This window comes from Canis lupus, chromosome 4, assembly GCF_011100685.1.
Source record: "Canis lupus familiaris isolate Mischka breed German Shepherd chromosome 4, alternate assembly UU_Cfam_GSD_1.0, whole genome shotgun sequence".
NCBI lineage: Eukaryota > Metazoa > Chordata > Mammalia > Carnivora > Canidae > Canis > Canis lupus.
Window position 1 is genome coordinate 76,779,614 of NC_049225.1, and position 22,633 is coordinate 76,802,246.

The 22,633-nt window shown below is 39.8% G+C and overlaps 1 protein-coding gene and 1 long non-coding RNA gene across 2 annotated transcripts in view; one reads left to right on the forward strand and one right to left on the reverse strand.

Annotated features, from left to right (window-relative positions):
- LOC111095656 overlaps positions 1 to 16,209 on the reverse strand; it is an 81,364-nt gene extending 65,155 nt beyond the window's left edge. The window contains exons 1-2 of the long non-coding RNA XR_005358628.1: positions 16,036 to 16,209; positions 14,746 to 14,798 (exon numbers count right to left, since the gene is read on the reverse strand). This is a non-coding gene — a long non-coding RNA (uncharacterized LOC111095656). The remainder of the gene's footprint in view (positions 1 to 14,745; positions 14,799 to 16,035) is intronic.
- Positions 1 to 22,633, forward strand: part of DROSHA (drosha ribonuclease III) — a 121,569-nt gene that overhangs the window by 93,667 nt on the left and 5,269 nt on the right. The window contains exons 26-31 of the mRNA XM_038535408.1: positions 5,037 to 5,081; positions 6,564 to 6,721; positions 8,207 to 8,312; positions 19,140 to 19,281; positions 20,787 to 20,869; positions 20,961 to 21,064. Of these exons, the coding sequence (XP_038391336.1) occupies positions 5,037 to 5,081; positions 6,564 to 6,721; positions 8,207 to 8,312; positions 19,140 to 19,281; positions 20,787 to 20,869; positions 20,961 to 21,064 (638 nt within the window). The remainder of the gene's footprint in view (positions 1 to 5,036; positions 5,082 to 6,563; positions 6,722 to 8,206; positions 8,313 to 19,139; positions 19,282 to 20,786; positions 20,870 to 20,960; positions 21,065 to 22,633) is intronic.

Below are 22,633 nucleotides of genomic sequence, written 5' to 3' on the forward strand. Positions count from 1 at the left end.
TTTTCTCGAATCTTAAAATATCTTTGTTCTGGCCTTTATCTTTTGTTGGCAATTTCAGCAACCTCTTTACTTTTTTCCTCCCTCCAATCTTGCCTTAAACTGGTCCTCCTGCCCCCTTCTCCCATATTACCTGCATCCCCACCCCCAATCCATTCTGTATTCTTCCTTTCCTAAATTATATGCAGTTATGCACTGTGTTCTTAATTGCATCAATTTTTGTTTAGATTCTTTTCTCTCTTTAAATTCCTTTTGTCCCCCTTGTCTCCTTAAGCAAGCTTATCTTATATTTCCAGTAGCTAGTGCAGTGCTGGCAAGTGCAGCATTTAATAAATATTTGTTAAAGGAATGAAATGAATAAGTGACTAAATGAAAAAGCAGAGTCTGAACATGATCTTACGAACAGGATGGCTGAGATTCAGAATTTGTTTGTGTGTCTTTTATGAAACTGAGCAGTGCTTAGTAATAATATATGGTTGTTCCATTTCAGAATTTTTTTTTAAAGATTTTATTTATTTATGCACGAGAGACAGAGAGAGAGAGAGGCAGAGACACAGGCAGAGGGAGAAGCAGACTCCATGCAGGGAGCCTGACATGGGACTCAATCCTGGGTCTCCAGGATCCCACCCAGGGCTGAAGGCGGCGCTAAACCGCTGAGCCACCGGGGCTGCCCCATTTCAGCATTTTCAAGTGCACACACTAGGACATTCTAACGCATTTGACATCTCCCTACCAGTTTACGTCTGTTAGGTGTGGCGTGTGGGACACACTGGTGAACCATTGAACTTTCTTTTGAGTAATGTTATCATGGAAGTCTAATCAGCCACAGGCAGCCAGACACAAACCTGTAGGCCCAGAAAGTCAGATTGATTGAATCCATGTAGCAGGGGAGGTGTGAGTCCTTTCTTAGGCCTGGGCTGGTGCTGGCAGAGTCTAAGGAGGGGCCGGGGAAGCAAGGATCAGTTCTTGGTTGCCTGCCTTTTCTGAGGCTGGATTACAAGAAGCCAGAGATTAATTTGGGATTGGGTGATTCAGGAGCCAAAAGCAGGTTAGCAAAAGTGTCCCCAGTAATTTTATTTAGAGGATAAGACATAGCAAAGCAGGTCAGAGGGCAACACTGGCAGGAAAGCAGTAGTCCCTCAAAGAGGGTGTCTGTTCCGACATTTTACAGATGCTGTAAGATGGTGAGGGAAACATAGTTTCCTGCTAACTTGCAGCAGGCTTTATCTGTTGTCGTCCCTCCAGCCTGTTAACAGCAGGGCTGTTTTTCCCTTCTTAGCCTGGTCTGCTGTTCATTTACTCTTTCAGCCCAGACTGCTTTCCCTGGGTCCGTGTTTTCATCTTTGTGTGACCCTTCGTGGTTTCCCAAGACCCTCAGATCAGTTGTTGCAATTTGATCATCCCAATGGGCCTCTTGGAATGATAGGGAGAGATTCCTATATGATCTTTCATTTTCTCCCACTGTCTCCCCACCCTGTTGTGGCCTTTACATATCTGTCCCGGTAGCTCCGACCCTGGCCTTTCTCTGGAGCTCCAGAAAATGGAGTGTCTTTTCAAATTGCCCCTGGGCAGCTTCACGCGGGTATTCCACAGACACCTCATTTCAACATTTTTAGCATTTGAACTCATCACTTTAACATCAAAACATACTTCACCTCCCTTACTTTTATCATCTAAACCCAAAACCTTAGGATTTTCTTTTGTCCTGAGGCTTTTTTCTTCCCCTTTCCATTCAGTTGGCAACTCCTATCAGTTCTGTCCCTAGTATCCCTTGAATCAGTTCACTGTTGGCCGTCCAATTGCTTGAGTGTTTGCCCTTCTCATCTCTCACATGAAATGTTGAACTGGTTGTGATACCCCACTACTCTAGTTCCTCGTTCGTACTACATTTAGTGTTGTCTTCTTTTTAATGCATGAGTTTGATTCTGGTCTTTCCTGCTTAAGGTCTTTGATTTTTTTTACTATCTGCCAAAATCTGTATTATACAACGGAGCATTTAATAGTTTTCATAATCTGACTCTCATCTATTTTTTGTCTCCCAGCTTCTTACTCCCCCTTTGTGCCATTCTAGGAATTCCTTTTTTTAATTAAAAATTTTTTAAGGCGTGATTTTTGTTAGAGCAGCTTTAGATTTAACAGCCAGACTGAGAGTAAAAATTTCCCATATACCCCTTGCTCCTACACATTCATAGCCCCTCCCATTTTACCAACATCACCCATCAGGGTGGTACATTTATTACAATTGATGAACCTACATTGGAAGATCATGACCAAAGTCTGGTTTACCTTGTACAATCTGTGGGTTTGGATAAATGTATGTTGGCCATGTTTCCATTATAATATAGAGTGCATTTTCACTGCCTTGAAATCCTCTGTGTTTTTCCTATTAGGAGTTAGTTAACTTTTTGTGCCTTTGTTCCTTGAGACATACCATTTGTGCATGTATGGTATCAAAAGCATTTTGATTCCCTCCCCCTGTTGATGTGCCAAATTCCTCATGTTCTTCAGGATATATCTGAAGAGTTACCTCTTCTTTGAAGCTTTATCTAACAGCCCCCAAGCAGAGTTTTCTTTACATTTAGTATGTATCACTATTCTAGAACCTCTCTCACTCAGTTCATTAAATTACACTTACTTACTTTCATTTTTCCCTACTATGCTCCTGTGAAGATAGTAATGGTATCTCATTATTCTTTGTAAGCTAATACGTAGTAGATATTCAATAAAAATCTGTTGCTAAACAAGTGTTGGCAAAGATGAGAAAAGGAACGCTTATGGACTGTTTGTGGGAATGCAAACTGATTCAGCCAGTGTGAAAAACAGTACGGAGTTTCCTCAAAAAGTTGAAAATAGAGCTACCCTATGATCCAGTAATCACACTATTGGATATTTACCCTCAAAATACAAAAGCACTAATTCTAAAGAACACATGCATCCCGAGGTTAATTGCAGCACTATGTATAATAGCCAAGCTATGGAAGCAGCCCAAGTGCCCATCAATAAATGAATGGATAAAGAATACATACACGCACACACAGGAATATTATGCAGACATTAAAAAGAATGAAGTCTTGCCATTTACAACAACGTAGATGGAACCAGGGATATAATGCTAAGAAAAATAAATTATAGAAAGACAAACACCGGGGATCCCTGGGTGGTGCAGCGGTTTAGCGCCTGCCTTTGGCCCAGGGCGCGATCCTGGAGACCCGGGATCGAATCCCACATCGGGCTCCCGGTGCATGGAGCCTGCTTCTCCCTCTGCCTGTGTCTCTGCCTCTCTCTCTCTCTCTCTGTGACTATCATACATAAATAATAATAAAAAAATTAAAAAAAAAAAAAAAAAAAAAGAAAGACAAACACCATATGATCTCTCACTCATATGTGGAATTTAAGAAACAAATGAGCAAAGGAAAATAAAAGGAAAGACAAAGGAATAGACTCCTAACTATAGAGAACAAACTGCAGGTTAGCAGAGGGGAGGTGGGTGGAGGGATGGGTCAAATAGGTGGTGGGGATTAAGGAGTGCACTTATTGTGATGAACGAAATAAAATAAGAAAAAAAAAGTTGCATTAATAAATATCCCAGCAGTCGAGCATTTTCCAGGACACTCTGAAGGTAGAAGTTTTCCCTTGAGCTAGTAAATGCTAAAGCTGGAAGTCCAGTCTGGATTTTTTGCGGGATATTTTCTCTGGCATCAAGATACGGAAGAACCTGATGTCTGAGCAGGGCAGATGAAAGGAAATGGAGGCAGTTGAAACAAACTAGTTGTGGGGAGTTAAGCAGTTACACGTGGAAGACATCTAAGGCACAATCCTAGTGTCACTGAGTGAAAAACACAGGAGACAGGAAAAAGAGGAATCAAGTTGCTGAGAATTTTGAATTTGGGAGATGGGAGTTGGTTGGATGAGATGGCTGTTCATTGTTACTGTTGGATACGATCAACATTAGTAGTAGCTCTTTCTGCATGCCAGAAGTGGGCTCACTGTTTTGAGAAGGAAAAAAAAGCATGAGAGAACGTGAAAAAGTTGCAAGAAGGAAGTGACATTCAGCATAATTCATGCTACAGAGAATTCAAGGGAAAGGTTATTGAGTTGGTTAAGAGAAGCTCTCTAAAGTGCCTTAAAAGAACAGTTTGATATTTAAGCTTTTTAATTTTTTTTAATACTGGCAAAAATAAAATCCCTCTAAGTGGGATGCAAGTTGCTTCAAAACACAGGATATTTTATTTCACTTTGTCATCCTGTGTGTCATAGTGATAATAAATATTCCTATATTTTGTTCCCCCTAAATTTTTAAAAATATTTTTCCCTCTTTTTAAAATTTTTGGTTATTTGTTTGAAAAACCTAACATCAAGGCCAGAAAGTAGATTCACTCAGAGGCTCCCTAGAGTCTAAAACTGCAGGAAAGACACTTTAATCCTGAGGAAGTTCTAATTATAACTGCCTCTAGATTTAGCTCAGTGGATAAAATAAGGTACTGGGCTTCTCCATAAAATTCACTCATTTCCATATTTCAAGGAAACATTTGTAGTGACCTGCAATAAAAGTGTGGTCTTATAGATCTGAGAATTTAGGAACTAGATTTGGATGTTTTCCACCCCATCTTAAAGCAGCTCAAATGCTAATGAATGAGTGCCTAAAATAAAAGACATCTGAGATGAGTTTTAATTACAAAAGGCAGAGCTGATGCACATTTCTGGGGAATGGTAAACTAAAAAATATGATTAAAACAGCAACCTAATCCCAAGTATTAGGTTAAGCAAATGTGTAACTGAGTTTTAAAAGGTATCTTTGACTTCTGGGGGTGGAGGTGGCTCTTTTCCTCCCCAGCTTAATAGGCTAATTAGAGTCACTACAGGCAGTTTGAGTGGTGAATACACTTTAAAAAAATTAGTTTGCTAGCACTATTGAATTTGCAATAAGTGGAGTCAGCATCTGAAATAGTTCACTATTTCAAATAATGGCGTTTTATTTAGTACTCCAGAGCATGTTAAATGGCTCCCTGGAGCATTAAAGGCATCACTCTGTTTTCCAGGACCTGCGAGAAGTTTGGCTCAATTATCCTCTCCACCCACTCCAAGTAAGTGTTACCTTCCTGTCCGCAGTGAGCTTTAGAGCTGCATGTTTTCATGTCACTTCAGTTTGCCTGTTTTCCCTCCTACATTTATAAACCTCTGATTCCTTTCAGTGACATTATGAGCTTGAGCTAAGCATCAGGTAGAACTGGAAAACTTTGGAACAGATAGTAAAACAGACTCATTTATTGCATCTATTCTCTGGAGTGGGGCGGGGGAAGCAATGGGAGTCATCTTCCCTTACAAGGCAGGAGGAACTACTTCTGTGGTTGTGGTTTGGTGCCCTCTCTCCCCCAAGAAAGTGATATTAAAAACTTACTGTGTTGATCCAGTATATTTCCCTGGCTGCTTTATAGAGCAAATAATGTGGAAGCAAGTGTGCGCTTAGTAAATAGAACAAATACTAAATTAACATTGCTAAATGGTAACCTAATTTAGATCTTGGAAATTGAAGGCTTTGACTCAGATTGCTTAAAACATACTGTAAATTAAAATTTTAGTACAATGTGATGACTTTTTACTAAAGATTTTGGTATTTAAAAGATCTATATGCGATAATACCCTTTTTCCCCAGTTGGTTTAAAAATTCTTTGTATTCTTTCCTTTTATTTCTGTTTTACGTGGAGACATGTATATGTATGCATGTACACATGGGTACATTATACATATATAAGAGTCACTAGTGGCTGAACTCTAATGAGAGGCTTTACAGTAATAAATGGCATTAATTCAAAGAACTTTAGAAACGTTAGTATGAAATTGTCCAAAGTTATCAAAAATGTTCACTTTAGTTACTCTTTTCGTATTTGCTCTTTGCTCTCACTTTTGCATTGAGTTGTTCAAAGCTCATTGTTATGTGGAGCACCTGCCTAGTGGTATAATAATCTCCAATGTAAGCTGAATCCAGCTTTAATCCTGTTCATTTGCCAAAATAGGCTGGTCCCTAGAAGACATACAGTCATATTCCTGTAATGCAGTGGTTCTCAAAGGGCAGTCCCCATACCAGTAGCATTTGCCTCTCCTGGGAACTGACAGGAAGATTCTCAGTCCTTACTCCAGACATACTGAATCAGAAACTCTGGAATAGGGCCCAGCCATATGGATGTAACAGGTCCCTACAAGCATTCTGATGAACGGGAAAGTTTGAGAACCACTGCATTGCCAGATACACATATTCTCCACCAGCAGTTCTTCACATTGCCTCTTCCTTGGAGAGTTAGTATAATACTTGGGATTTTGAACTATCTGTGTACAGTACTTGGCCTTGAAATTTGAAAGAAGATTGGAAAATATTATTTGAGCCTTCTTTAAATATTAGGTTTGTTTGCCATTCTAAGGGATGAGAAAGAAGCTTCCGTGTTCTGTTGGCATTTTAGAAATTTCTGCCCATGGGAGAAGGAATTTTACAAAACACTATCCTAGAATTGATAATTATTCTTGTAACCAAAAACTGCACATGATTTTTATTTATTTTTCTTTTCCTGCAGCTACAAGAGCCGAATACTGATCGACAACTTATTGAGACTTCTCCAGTTTTACAGAAACTTACTGAGTTTGAAGAAGCAATTGGAGTAATTTTTACTCATGTTCGACTTCTGGCAAGAGCATTCACGTTGAGAACTGTGGGATTTAACCATCTGACCCTGTAAGTTAGAATTACCCGTGTAATCCCAATGTGACCATTTAGACAGGCAGTTCCAAACCTTTGCTGTGTGCCTTTCAAAGACATTGGGATTTCAAACATATTTCCAGGAAAGTCACATCATGAGATGGGTGAGTAGCCAGTTGCTGTTGTGGATCAGGGGATAGGTTTCCAATACAGTATTTCTTGTTTCATAGGTTCCAATCCAGTGTTTTTGGTTTCATTGTCATGTGTCTTATTTCTTCATAAAGTATAAGAGAACTGTGTAAATTTTATCTGTAAAGGGACATATACTAAGTATTTTAGGCTTTACAGGCCATGTGGTCTCTGTTGCAGTGATTTGACTCTGCTCTAGTAGCATAAAAGCAGCCACAGAGAAAATGTAAATGAATGAACATGGCTGTGTCCCAATTAAACTTGCAAAAACAGACCGTGGGCTGAAATTGGCCCTCCATCCTAGCTCTAGATGAGCGATTTGGAGATGAGCTAATATAATAATTAGGAAAATAACCACAATGTTATTTCTTTTTTTTTTTTTTTTTTTTTTAAAGATTTTATTTATTTATTCATGAGAGACACAGAGAGAGAGAGAGGCAGAGAGAGACACAGGCAGAGGGAGAAGCAGGCTCCATGCAGGGAGCCCGATGTGGGACTCGATCCTGGGGCCCCAGGATCACGCCCTGGGCTGAAGGCAGGTGCCAAACCGCTGAGCCACCCAGGGATCCCACAATGTTATTTCTTTGCGGTTGTTTTTTATTCAGTTCTTGGCTTCTCTCCCCTAAATCAGATATTCACAGCTCTCTTTAAAGTGTAAAGATTTGAGATTCTTGTCATAGATTTTTTTTTTTTTTTTTAGTGTCCTTAAACTGGATTCCAGATTTGAATGATAGAGAGTATATTTCTTTTTTTTTATTTTTTATTTTTTATTTTTTTTATTTATTTATGATAGTCACACAGAGAGAGAGAGAGGCAGAGACACGGGCAGAGGGAGAAGCAGGCTCCATGCACCGGGAGCCCGACGTGGGATCCGATCCCAGGTCTCTAGGATCGCGCCCTGGGCCAAAGGCAGGCACTAAACCGCTGCGCCACCCAGGGTTCCCGAGAGTATATTTCAATAAAGAAGTAAAGATTTAACAAAGAAAATTCTTGGACTGTTTTGCTTTGTTTTGTTTGAATGAAAGTTAACTATGCAAGATTGTTATCTATACTTTATTTTTCAACTAATACTCCTTAACTTCTGACCAGGCACTATTTATCGGTTGTTTAATTCTTAGACGTTAGTCATTGTACTCTTCTTCAAAACTCAATCTACATTGACTCAGATCTCTTCTCAATTGAGGGGCTTAAGGAGTTGTATTTAGTCTTATGTTTTAAAGCAAGGTGAACATGTTGCTTTTTTTAAAACCATACCTTTTTAGAAATTATGCTTCTTTTTTTTAATATACAAACACTTTATTGGTCTCTTTGCATTGATGTTGTTTTTTCCAGAGGCCACAATCAGAGGATGGAATTCCTAGGTGACTCCATAATGCAGCTGGTTGCCACTGAGTACTTATTTATTCATTTCCCAGATCATCATGAAGGACACTTAACTGTGAGTTTGTGTTAAGTCATTCCCTTCAGTAAGATTGCTGTGAAATAGAGTGAAGATTAGAGGAGCCAAATATGTATTTATGTAATTGATTACTTAGTTCTTGGTGATGTTAGCATATCACATGGTTTTGTTCATTTCATTATGCAAATTGTATACAAAGCAGTATGTGAGAAGAATTCTTCCTGTACTCCTTCATTTAATGATTACCAACCCTGTGCAAGACATTGAATTGAGCTAGACTTCATGGGAAGAGCAGATAACTTAGTCGACACCTATCCATAAGGAGTTTAAAAACCATTAGCAGAAATGGAGAATATAAGTAAATAGCTACAAATGTTGTCTCTCTCTCTCTCTCTATATATATATACATACATACATTATATAGTATATATATAATGTATGTATGTCATGTGTGCATGCATACATGTACACTGAAAAATAAAAGTAAGTAATGGTAACTAAATATAGGAGAGAACCATGTGGAATATTAGGAAGAGGCATAGATAAACTGCTGCACTTGTGTTGTTTAGAAAAAGATAAGATTTCTTTTAGCTCTGGATTTCCAAGAAGGCTTCTTGGATATGATGATGTCTGAGCCTTTAAAGATGAGTGGGATTTGGCCACCAGGAGTTAATGGCAGAAATTTCTATGCAAAGACATGCCACACTTTGGGCCTACTGAAACAAAGGGACAACATGAAAAACCAGAAGATAGAGAGACAGCAGGGAATCAGTTTGGCTGGATCCAGGACAGAGTTGAAAGGGGCTTAGAAAAACTAAGTTTGATTTATGAACAAAGTAAAACAGTCCCCATTTCTCTCACTTTTGTTTCATTTTATAAAATGGCATTGAGCTTTTTTATTTGTTGCATATGGTTTGTACTCTGAAACTGATCAATAATATAGCTAGAATGGTGAACAAAGCATGTTTGGAAGCCAGTCGTTGAGGATCTCTCAAGGCGCAGAAATAACCTTTGAGAAAACCCTCTAGAGTTGGGCATTGAGAAAGCAAATACTTTCTTGGGCCAAGAAAAATAGTATTGTGCTCTAAGATATTTTGTTAGTGTGTAGCCTTCCTTTTTTATTATACTTGAAGCAAATAATAAGTCTTTCATACTTTGTATCTCTATGATTTATATGCATGTTTTGCTCTGAATAGAATTGGATCTTATCTCTGCTACTATGTACCCTGGAAATAGTTTATGTGAGACACAAATATTGGAATTAAGGAGAATATGATGATTTGACTATGTTTAGATGTAATTTTTCAGTGAAATTTCTAAGCCTAACAAAATACAGTTCTTTTAGTCACTCACTCAGTGAGTATTGTAGTTCTCTCACTATGCCCCATACTATTATATAGGAAATCAGCAATACTCTTTGTTTAAATTGAATTTAAAATCAATAGTTGGATTACCATTTAAAGTTAACTACTTTTGGATGGACAAGGAAGTAGTTCCTCTCGATTAATATTAAATTTTTTAAGGACATAGGAGTATTTACCAAAAATGAACTAGTGTCTAGTATCTTGCTAGATATCTAGTATCTTTAAGGAATCAATAAATTTTTTGTCAGTATCTTCCATTGGGGAATAGACTTCACTGTTGTCAGAGTATCTGGTTGGACTGAGGAATGGCCAAACCAAGTCAGGTGTCTTGAAATAGTAATTCATTTTTTGGCCATATAGAGGCCACTATTGAAAATGCATGACTTAAATGCACACATTTGCCCCTAGTTTCTTGCAAAATTAATTGTGAACTCTGGGATTTTGTGGAGGTGGGATGTTATAGATCAACAAGTTTACTGCTTCCCATCATGGTCTAGATAAAGGTAAAACCAGGACTATACTAAAGACTCTAGTTTTATGTTCTTTCCAAAATTGCTTCAGTTCTATAACCTTTAGTTTTATTCAAAATGTATTTATCAGCCTTGTTGTCTTAAAATTAGAGGATTATTGAAGAGCTTATTAGAAAGATGGTAAATGACAAAATTATGATACGGTTTTATTAACTATGTTCACAGGAAGCTTTGGTAGAAATCAATAGGACTGACAGATCTGCTGGTAAAATAAAGATGATCTGTCATCAGTTGAATACATACTTTAAAAGATATTAACTCTCGGGATCCCTGGGTGGCGCAACGGTTTGGCGCCTGCCTTTGGCCCAGGGCGCGATCCTGGAGACCCGGGATCGAATCCCACATCGGGCTCCCGGTGCATAGCCTGCTTCTCCCTCTGCCTGTGTCTCTACCTCTCTCTCTCTCTCTCTCTCTGTGACTATCATAAAAAAAAAAAAAAAAAAAAAATATTAACTCTCATCAGTACTGGCACAATTGTCCCTCCCTCCTTCTTGAAACACTGTCCCTCGTTGGCTTCTGTGAGCTTCTGTTAGCTTCTGTCATTCTGTACTCTGGTTTTCTTCTCACCTCTTTAGCCACTCTTTCATAGCTTCCTTTGCAGGCTCATCATATTCTGTACAGCTGATGGAGATTCCAGCATCTGAAAGGTTCCCACCTAGGCCCTTGTCTCTTGTCACAAGAGCACCTCCTAGGCAGTCTTTTCCATGTATGCACTGTCAGTTTCACTCTAGAGACAATGACATCCAAACAGATCTCTTCAGTCCCATTTCTTCCTGAGCCCCACTAGGTAGCTGCCCTCTCAGCGTCTCCACATGTCCAAGAGCAAATGAACTTAGAATTTCTTCCAGTGTTCCCTGAGTAATTGAACGACAATGTCAACCATCCTGTGTTGCCTGTCAGAAACCCAGGAGTCATCTTTGATTCCTCCCTCTGCCTACATCCCTATATTCTCGACCACTTGTAAGTCCTGACATTGTTACTTCTTGAGTAAACGCCTCGTCTTCATTACCTAAATCCTTTCAACCAACGTCTGTCACCCAGACTGCTGTAGCAGCTTCTGCGTCGGTAGCAGAACATTACAGGAATGTGCTTGACAAACCCCGTTAGAAGGGGTGGCATTTATTAAATTGCACAGGATACGATCTTAAGGTTGCCTTTATACCAAGCATGAGGCAATGCAGGATGTTCAGATTTCCCTGATACGTATGCCACTGTTTGCAAAGCCGTCCTTTGTAGTTCTGTGCTTTCCCACAGTGGACATGGTCTCAGGCAGAAACCCTGCAGTTGGCCCAGGTTTCAGGCCTGTTGACCCTGTCGTAGCTTCCTAACTGGTCTATCTACTCTTACTCCATCTTTTGATGCATTTTCACAGTGTGGCTGGTGGTGTCTTTTCACAGCAGAGCTCCTATGACCATATTCACCATTCATCTTCAGTCTGCTTTGGTTATTCCTCTTATCTCTCCAACCGCTAAATGCTGGAGCACCCCCCTTCTCAGATCTCTTCTCTTTTCTCTTGACCTCCTTTCTGTGAGTGATCTCATGGCTTTGAGTACTTCTCCACACCACTTCCTAAGGTATGTCTTCCACCTGTACTTCTCGCCTTAACTCTAGGCTCTTTGTTTATATCTTCACATACACTTGAATAGCTAGATATAAAGATATACTGGAGGGACACCTGGGTGGCTCAGTGGTTGAGCGTCTGCCTTCGGCTCAGGGTCCTGGGATTGAGTCCCACATCAGGTTCCCCACAGGGAGCCTGCTTCTCCCTCTGCCTGTGTCTCTGCCTCTATCTGTGTCTCATGAGTAAATAAATAAAATATTAAAAAAAAGATATACTGGACTCTCTAGTTGGATTTCTATTAGGCATCTCAAGCCTAATATGACCAGAACAAAACTGATATTCACCCCAAAGCCTGCTTTTCTTTAGGTATTCTCCATATCACCAAGGATCATTTCATTCTTAAAGTTGTACAGGCCAAAAACCTCGAAGTCATCCTTAATGGTCCTCTTTTCTTCATGCTATACCTGTTAGCTGCTAGCATATCCTGTTGATTTTACCTTAAATATTTGCCCAGAACATGACTACTTTTCACCACCTCCATTGTTATCACCCTGGCCCAGGCTATTATTATCTTTTCCTTAAATTACAGCCATAGCCTCCCAGCTGATTCATTCCCCGCAACAACCCCCCCCCCCCCCATGCCATCAGTCTATGTTTAACACATCATCCAGAGGGACTGTTTATAAAGGGAAGTCAGATTACAGCCCTCCTTTTGTGAAAAACCTTCCAAAGATTTCCTGCCTTAAGGGTAACAGTGTTGTTACCTACAAGACCCCATGACCTTTCTCCCTGACTGTCTTTGTCTCCTAGACTCTTCACATTGGATCCTGTGCTATTCCTGTAGAACACTAAGCAAGCCTTTGCCTCAGTGCCTTTGTATATGCTGTGGCCAAATTCCTCATGTCTTTCAGGGCATGGTTCAAATGCTATCTTATCAGTGAGGCCTTTAACTTACCCTGCTTAAATTGTGACCTCTTCCCCTTGTCCCTAGTCCCCTTCTTCCAGCTGGGAACCTCATTTCCATTTTCTCCTTAGCACATACTATGTATTTTACTTGTTTACTTTCAGTCTTCTCTTGTCAGAGTATAAATTCCTTGAGGGCAAGAGTGTTTGTCTGTTCTCTTCATTCTTGATTCCCTGGGTCCTTGGAGTTCCTGGCATATATTAGTGCTGAGCCGATAGGCTGAATGAATGATCATCCTATCCCAGGCCAGTGCTGTTTGTTTATTCTTTGGATAGTAACTAAAGAACAAGCACGGCCCTGGCTGGTCTGAGTTGCCCATCTGCCCTCCTCCTGCTATATGCTCTTCTTTTCATTATGGGCCTCTACACTGCTCTGTTTTGTGTTCCTACAAGCCCCTTCTTGCCATCAGGCTTTGCATGTGCTGTTCTTATTCCTGTTTCCAACCCTCATCTGCCTGGTGTCTCCTACTCTTTGATTAGATGTTAGTTCTGGCTTGACTTCTGGCTACAAGGAGAACCTTTCCAGATGGCCTCCTCAGTCAAATTCCATGTTCTTTTCTTTCCTGGCACTTACTGATTTCCATTTGCTTGTCCCACTAACCTATAAGTTCTGTGAGAGTGTGTTTTCATGTATCACTCTATGCCCAGCCATATGGTAGGCTTGCAATACATGTTTGATAAATAAATAAAAGAAAGAGTTTTGTAGGTAGCTAAGATGTATAGAAAGGGAAATAGAAGTGGCATTGGAGGGAAGTGACATGTTGTTTTATGTATAAAGAAGGAGGCTGGGGATCCCTGGGTGGCGCAGCGGTTTAGCGCCTGCCTTTGGCCCAGGGCGCGATCCTGGAGATCCAGGATCGAATCCCACGTCGGGCTCCCGGTGCATGGAGCCTGCTTCATGCATGGCTCTGCTTCTCCCTCTGCCTATGTCTCTGCCTCTCTCTCTCTCTCTCTCTCTCTCTGTGACTATCATAAATAAATAAATAATTAAAAAAAAAAAAGAAGGAGGCTGTTATTTATGAATGTCTATAGATTAAAATTAATTTAAAATATGTGGAGGATTACTTACTACAGTTGCATTTGTATGAGAGGGGTGGCAAATTATTCATTATTGTGATTAAAGAACACACAATTACATTAATTCACACCGGGAGGCATTAGTTAGCTTTGAGCCATTACTTTGTGTGCTTGTTTTACAGGGAATAGGACAGTTGAACAAATGAAATCATGGATTTGAAGTTTTGAATGCTGATGGGGAAAAACATAGTGTTGTGTGAGTTGGATCAAAAAGGCCTGCTTGGGAAGGAATCTCAGGCATAGATAATTGTTATAGGAGGACTGAGGTTGATTTCATAGACTGAAGTATTTGATTTTTTAGGGTAGGACCTGCCCAGTAGGGATTAGGTAAGTAGTGGGAGGGTCCCAAAGATCATTAGCTCAGACCAGGATGCCTGTCTTGTCACACTTGCAGGTTTTAACACCTGCATATCATTCTTCTCTCTATATCATTCCTTCTTCTTAGTCTTCACTGTGTGCTACTGAGCTAAAAATAGTTGCTAATCCCATGCCTACTGTGTGTAAGGCACAGTGCCCACTGGTGTGTGCATCAGTGGAATGAATTTGCAGACATTTTTGGTTTTTTATAGCGGAATGATTTGGGATAATGAGAAAGCAGGGATTACAAATAAAAAGTTTGAGAACCAGTGATCTAATCCCTCCCTGTTGCCTCCTGCCAGCACTAAGCATAAATCATTTAGACAAACGCAGATTTCATCTACAGGATCTCTTTGAGAGGATAGATTCCACAAGCCTCCTGTTGGAGAATTTCTCTGTCACTGACATAATTTGGTTCTTTGTATCTGACCTGCATCCCGCCTGCTAGCATTTGTGCACCTTTTCTTTATATTATCATAGGAAATGGAGACCATCTGGCTACCACTCTTGGTGTAATAGACCTGTGTGGTACATCACTGTCACTTTTAATAGTATATTCTGCTTTCACCCCCATGTTCTTATGTTAAAGCCCTTAAAATAATAAATCACAGTCTACTTACTTTACACTAGGTGGCCCTCTTCGGTTGCTCATGTCCCACTGCTGTGGCTTCCTCTTAGAATCAAAAGCGAATAGAGAGGTTGAAGGAAGAATGCCAATATGTTTCTTTGTTTGTTTTAAGCCAATAAACCTTTTTCCTATTAAAATTTAAGTTTAGTCATGAGAAACTGCTGTGCCGAGATAGTAGAAAACTCCCTGGATTCTGAAAGTCAGAATTGGAGACATGTGACACTTCTGTTGGTCCTGCCATTGCATCAGGGACTCGGCCATCTTTTTCTCAGCTTCACAGAAATCCCTGACTACAGCTTTCTTCATTTTTTCTGGTGATTTCAAGTATAATTTTGTCTTTGGTGGGAGGAAGGGTTGAAGAAAAAGTTGTGAGGGACAGCCTAGCACTTGGTAAAATGGAGGGCTTCAAGGACAATATGTAGACTGATATCTAGAACATCTGTGGAAAATTCAGAGGAATTCCTAAAACTTTCTATAACCAAAAGAGTGAGCTCATCTGGCATAATAATGAGGATGCCACTGTGGGTAAAAACAGCAGCTAACATTTCGTGTGTTTTGATCATGTGCCAGCCATCACAGTGTAATACATTACAACCCTGTGAAGTAGGTACTGCTTTGCTCCATTTTATAGATGAGGAAACCATACCTCAGAGAGATTTAGTAACTTACCCAGGGTCACTTAGCCAGGAAGTGGTAGGGCCACAGTTTGAACCCAGGAAGTTTGGTGCCAAAATCTCTAGCCTTTCATTACCACATCTAACAGAAGGCATTGTTTGCAAAAACAGTCTAATAACTAACTCAAGCTCAATTGGATACTTAATATTCATTTTCTAGAATTCTACTTAAAAAGCAGATATTTCCTCTTTGTAAAATAATAATCAATAGCATCAGCGTCTGCAGACTTTCCAACCATATGTCTTGTCCCAGTCAAATCCACTCATCAAAATGATCTTTCTAAAATCAGAATATTATATTGCAACTGCTCCTGTTTGACACTTTTTAGGCTTCCTTCTCCCTTACAGGAAAGTACAGGCTTCTTTACATGACCTGCAAGACTGCCCAGAGGTCAGCCAGCCTCGTCTATATTAGCTCTCCCTGACTCTGCTCTGACCTATCCTCCAGTCCCATCCAGTGATTACCTTGCTGTGTCATGGCCCTTTGTTTTGCCAAAGCTGTTCTCTCTTCCTGGAAAACCCTTTCCCACCATCTTACTCTATTTAAGCTGCTAGAACAAAATACCACAGACTAGGTGGCTTATGAACAGTAGAAATATACCGCTCACGGTTCTGGAGGCTGGAAGTCCCAAGATCAGAGTGATAGTCTGGTTGGGTTCTGGTGAGAGCCCTCTTCCAGGTCACAGACTTCTCATTGTACTCTCCCATGGGGTAAGGTGCTAGAGATCTCTCTGAGGCCTCTTTTATAAGGCCTCAGAGATCATATATGATCCCATTTATGAAGGCTCCACTCTCAAGACCTAATCACCCCAAAGGCCCCACCCACCTCTTATGCCATCATCTGTAGGGATTAGGATTTCAGTGTAGGAATTTGGGGGGGAGGGAACACAGACATTTAGACTATAGCACCTACCCCTCTGGCAGCCTCATTTTTTTTCCAGTTCTGACTCTGTTCATCAGAAGCTACCTACATGAATTTTTTTTAAATGCATATGTCCAAGTTGTATCCCCAGAAATACTAACGCCTTGGTTCGTGGAAGAGGCCCAAGCACCCGTATCTCAGAAGCACTTTATGATTCTGATATAAGAGCTAGGTCAGTGAGCCTCTGAAGTGTTTTTACTCAGGGGTCAGATCCTTCAGGAGGCTTCTGGGGAAGGCTGGGGTAGAAGGGGGCTCCTGCGTGCCCTGTGTCCTCCGTGCTGTCACAGCAGCTACCGCAGAGCATCCTAAGGGCCAATTTGTGTGGCTTCCTTGGGAGATGAGCAGCAGTGGGTGTCGATCATGTTGGGGTCTTCAGCTGTCAGCACAGTGCGTAGCACAGAGTTGGGCTCCACAGCCCTTACACTGAACTAGCTGAAGGTGCTTTTCTGCCTTGTGACCCCCCCCCCCCCCCCCATCTTGATCCCACCTGTTGGCAAACAGTGTGATTCATTCTGGAGTCCAGCAAAGGCCAAGGGTGGAAGCAGACATTTAAAGAACTGCCATTTGGCAATTGTTTAGGTAAAGTACAAGGTCTTACTTCTTTTCAATTCATCTTCTAAATTTAAATTGACTCCAAAAATATGGATGATTTATAGCTTCCTTCTCCCACACTGAGTTTTGATTCAGGCTCAGAGTTCTGGCAAGAACTTGAAGATCACGTTCTACTGGTTACCCTGTGGCTTCATGGCCTGTCAGGGTGTATCTTAAATAAAACTGGAAGCATTTGTTTCCATCCTCACTGCTTTCTTCCTTCTCCATCGGACAACCTTACTGGATAATAACCAAAGAAGGAGCCCTGACACCGGAAGGCAGCTGCCGGGGCCTGGTAACTGGAGATATATGGTGTTTTGTGTGCATTTGTGTGTTGTACCTCCGATTCGTTGATTTTGAAGCATGAAAACTCCATATAGGCAGCCTAAGTTAGAGCTTTATCTTCTCACCAAAGCACATATTTTTTTTTTTTTTTTTTCACCAAAGCACATATTAAGAGAGAACCCAGTGGTGCTGTTGCTCAGCACAACCGTATTCTCAAAATAGCCTTCCTGTTCTCCCCCGGCCTCTACTTTGAGAACTGCCTCCTGCCATCTCCCCATTGGGAACACAAATGAAAAAAAATCTCTCCCTTTTAGCTCAGTTATTTTATAATTACAAGATATTAGGCTGATGGGCTCCTGTTGGTTGGGTCTTCTAATATTATATGGTAGGCCTTTTTAATATTGAGCTTCTCTGTGGATATTAATTTTAATGAAACATTTTCTATATTGAGGAAAAAGAGTTGGGCGAAATAGGAGGAAGAAGGGAGCTGAGACAAAGAATAATAGTCTGTAACTCAACAGCAGGCATGGCTTATGAAGATCAAGTTGTATTTCTGCTTCATGCATCACTGTCAGACAAATTAAGAACATATTGTTTCTTATTTATCTATTGTCAAGGATGCAATCTCAGGCATTGAGAATAAATCTTGATTTTCATAAGCTCGGTTGACACTGGAGTCACAGAGCATAAAACTTGCATCTAATAAACAAAGCGCAGTGTGGAACGGCCAGGGGTAGAACACTAGCACAGCCCACAGCTGCTTCCCGCGCCTTGGCCCTGGTGTCAGGGATGGTCCTTAGCAGGAAGGGATTGTTGTAGTAGGACAAAAATTTGTTATAGCCGTTGTGACAAAAGTTCTAGTTTTAGGTATGTTATTCCCCGAAATCTTAGCTTTTATTTGGTCCATCGTGGTTTCTGTCTGCTTCCCCCAGGCTCCTCCCCACTTCCTCTAGTGAGCCATTACCGAGTGCTCAATTCTTGAACCGTGCTTGCTGTCTGGGAACCTCTGTGATGGGTTTGTTGTGTAATTTTCATGTGCTGTGTAATGTTACTACTTGGGATGGTGTTTGGAGGACTCTTTGCTGCCCGAAATTGGTACTAGAAATTTTTGTTTTGAATTTTTAAAGTTGAAATATGAAAATTCCATTTTAATTTGATTAGAGATGAAGAGTCCCAATTTGATAAACTATGACTCAGGATATATAGTATACATCTTTAAAATAATAAAAGTAAAACTCTAAATAAATAATTTAAATATTTTAAATAATGCTTACTAAAACATTACTTCCCCAAATCCTATAATATCAAAATTAGCATCAGTGCTGTGAAACTTGAAGTTGTAGACTTTTAAAAAATGCTCCTTTAAATCTAACAGTGACAGAAAGTAGGTCAGGTTTGCCGGATGGGTGGTACATCGGATTGATTGATTATGATTACAAAGGGGAACATGAAACTTATTTGGGGGTGAAAGAAATGTAGAAAGTTGTCAAAACTCACCTAATTGTACTTGAAATGGGTGCGTTTTATCATTTGTAAGTTATACTGCAATAATGTTGATTAAAAAAATTTTAATGCTCCTTTTACTTAGTAGCATTACATTTAGCAGAAGGTATGATCTTTAATCATAGTTTAGTACCCTCCCCTCACCACGGCTCACTGCTACGAAACAACTAAATAAACTATTCAGATGTTACCTAGGTAAAATCCAGGAGCAGAGGAAGTTATTAAAGGGGAAGCTGGAAATACACGGAGGTTGTCACGGCAGCCTGGGGGTAGAGGTTGAGGACTTAAACCATTGCTTAACTTGGCATCCCTGTCAGTGACATGATCTCGGTCTGTTTGGGCCCAACACTGAAGGAGGAGAGAGACCACATTGAAATGGTTTCTAAACATCCCTTAATTACTCTTGGTCAGTTGCTGCGAAGCTCTTTGGTGAATAACAGAACTCAGGCCAAGGTAGCAGAGGAGCTGGGCATGCAAGAATATGCCATCACCAACGACAAGACCAAGAGACCTGTGGCCCTTAGGACCAAGACCTTGGCAGACCTTTTGGAATGTGAGTCTTAAGTTTCTCTTAACCTGTAGACTCAGAATTTAAATCAAATGTACCCACATTTATCTTACTTCTCATTATTATTATTATGTTCTAAGTAAAGAAACCTTTTCTGTTTAATTTTTATTCATGCTTTTTCCAAAGTTTATTAGTAGAATAATTTGGAAATAAGACATGTAAATAATGAGTTTTATGTTCAGTCTGTATTCAGTGGTATCAGCCCTCCATCCCTGCCTCTGTACCCTTCCATCCTAATGCTCAGCAGTCACATCCTTTATAGGAAATGGTAGCAGAGTGTGGAGATTGGTAAAAGTGACTCATAGCTTTTTTTTTTTTTTTTTTTTTTTTTTGCCACCCAGCAGCCTTTATACAGGGGCATAGAAGAAAGAAGGCTAATTTATTCCTTACATACTAAAACTATTATCTGTTGTTTTGAATAAGCTCAAAACTCTATGGACATAGTTGTCATCTTTGGCAACTTCTGATATGGTCTGGAAGCATTATAAATAATCCTATTATGGCTAACTAAAGGATTATACACATAATTTTATTGTTTCTGATACTGGTTTAAAACGAGTGGGCCATTCACTGGGGCTTGGAACTTTAAAATAATATATTATGATATTTTTGACTATTGGAATTATATTACAAGTATTAAAGTCTACCGTGCAAAACCAGCTCATTTACAAAGTGCAAAGGTAGTCTGACTAAGAAACTTAAAAGAACCTCTTTTTCAGTTAAAGAAAGGTAACTTAAATTAAAATTACAAAAACGTTGAATAATCTATTTCACTGGCAGGGTTTTTGGGGTTTTTGTTTTTTGTTTTAAGCTCAGTGAAAGCTGTTTTTATACCTTTTAAAAACTCACCATTTGTTTCCTTGGTTAAAGTATCTTTTAATCAAGTCCTCTCTGGGGTCACCATTTATTTATTAATGCAAATTTGATATATTATGTTGTCACTAAGCCCAGTATTAAGGTTTTCTTTGTGTGGGCAGAGACTCTATAGTCTCTCATAGTCCTGAGACTCTATAAATTGTCCCATATCTGTTCATGAAATGTAACATAGCCCCTTGTCAATGGCTAACCTTCTCAAGATTGGTGTTGAGAATGGCAGGCCCCAAGAATGTGCTCATTCTGGTGTCGCATCTGATCTTTAGGTTTTCTTTTGATTTGTTGTTAACATGGTTGTATTCCCAGAAATCATTTTCTCCCTGCTGTATGAGAGCATTCTGTGTGTCATTTAACTATTTATTTAGCCTTTAGCCAAATGTAATTTGGTCTTTGTACTCTTTGGTTTTTGCATTTTTAATCACACATCTATGCTGTTGCTTCTGATATTAGTGATAAAGGGAAATACTTGTTTGAAGAAAGAGGATACGATAATTCTAAAAAATAAAGAGGGCCTGGGAATTACAAACCTCATTACATTTCTTAAAAGTCTGGTCTCTTACTCTTTCTGGGAGATGGCAGTGCATTGTGGTTTTATTTTTAAATATTCTCTTTTTCAGCATTTATTGCAGCGCTGTACATTGATAAGGATTTAGAATATGTTCATACTTTCATGAATGTTTGCTTCTTTCCACGATTAAAAGTAAGCTCATATAAAATTTAAATTGGTTATCTACTTTATGCTCAGTGATTCCAGAACCCATTACTAAATACTTCTTGGGAACTTGCTCCAGGAGTTTATTTTGAATCAGGATTGGAATGACCCCAAATCCCAGCTTCAGCAGTGTTGCTTGACACTCAGGACAGAAGGAAAGGAGCCAGACATTCCTCTGTACAAGTAAGTACTTGCTCTCACGGGCATTGGATCCAGTGAGTTCAGAGCCGATGCTCCAGGGGTCTGGAGGAAAAACAAACCACTGGGGTAATCATGATGAGGGGCCTGGATTGGGACTTCTTGACGCTGACTTTGGGCCCAACTTGAAATCTCTTTGGGCGTCTCAGTCTTTTCATTCTAAGTAAGTGGGTCACCTTTGATTATCTGTGCTTTTTATGTTTGTTTTATTTCTCGTAACCTCTGCTGGGCTTTGCATCTAGATCAGAAGGTTGTGCTTGTTTTAACAGTATTTGGGTGTCTCTCTCCATTCCACTTTGAAGCCTGTTGGCCTCTGTCCCTGTTGTCTGACAGCTATGGCGTGCTCTCTCAGGCAGCCACTGTAGGAAGCAGGGCAGTTCTTCACTGCCACTCTGTTACTCAAATATTTGGAGTTTTTCTTCTATAGAATGTGTATCAGAAACTGCTGTGTACTTTTGAATATCTCTAGTGACAAATCATTATCCTCTGAGTGGTAGCCAGAAGTTATTCAAAAAGAATGCAGGTCACTACACATATAATACCAGTTTTGATGCAAACAGGAGATTTTACTGGGAGGTAGAGTAATTATCCTGAGACTCTCCTTTGTTGACTCAGAAGGTGTTTTCAAAGAGGAATTACAAAAGGAAAGGATTATCAAAATAGGTGGATTGCCTCCCGAGGTATTTTCTGGGTATGTGTTTTTAAGGATGTTTAAAAATCTAGTTTGAATGCAGGTTTACTCCTTGTCTGTGCACACACATGGTTGCAAGTGCACACATTTGTGCAAATGTTCCATATGGAATAAAAGCCCCTCTCTGTGGACTTTCTCAAACTTCAAAAGGAAAAACACCAGAGTGGCAGTTGCGAATTTTAAGTCCTTTTTTATGTGTTTATTTAATAGTCACAACACGTTATAGGCTTTTTCGCTACAAGAACTGAGGCCAAGTGAAGTTTGAGTCACCCCACAGCAAGCTACGATAAATTGTCCCAAGAAACTGTCACTGCTAAACAATGTTTCCTTTACTTATTGGGAAAAATCCCCAAATGTTTAGAAATAGCACTTTAATATGTACCTAATAAGCATAATGAATATCCAAACTGTATTACATGAAAGGCTCAAAATATTTCCTCATCAAAGTGATAATTAAAGTTCAATAAATAAAATGAGGATGATAAACTTCTCATAGCACAGGCGTGATTACTGTCATAAGTGCTACCTTAAAGAAGGCATCCATGTGCTTTCATCCCACGGAGTATATCAACACAAAGGAAATGACTCTGCTCCCTTCTCATAAATCCCCCAAATGCAAGTACACGATGAACTTGTTCTTTTCTATCAAGATGACAGGGATGTTTTACATATTTTTTTCAAGATTACCGTGTTCGTTCCATTATCTTTGTTGGCTACTTTTAATTTCCCTTTTCCATAAAGTTATCAGTTTTACTGCATTAGAAATCTGCGCCGTGTCATTAAAATCCAGAGTACCTGGAGTTTTGTTTTTTTGGCAGTTGTGTTGTGTACTCAGCATTATAGCCTACCTTTGAAGTGATCTC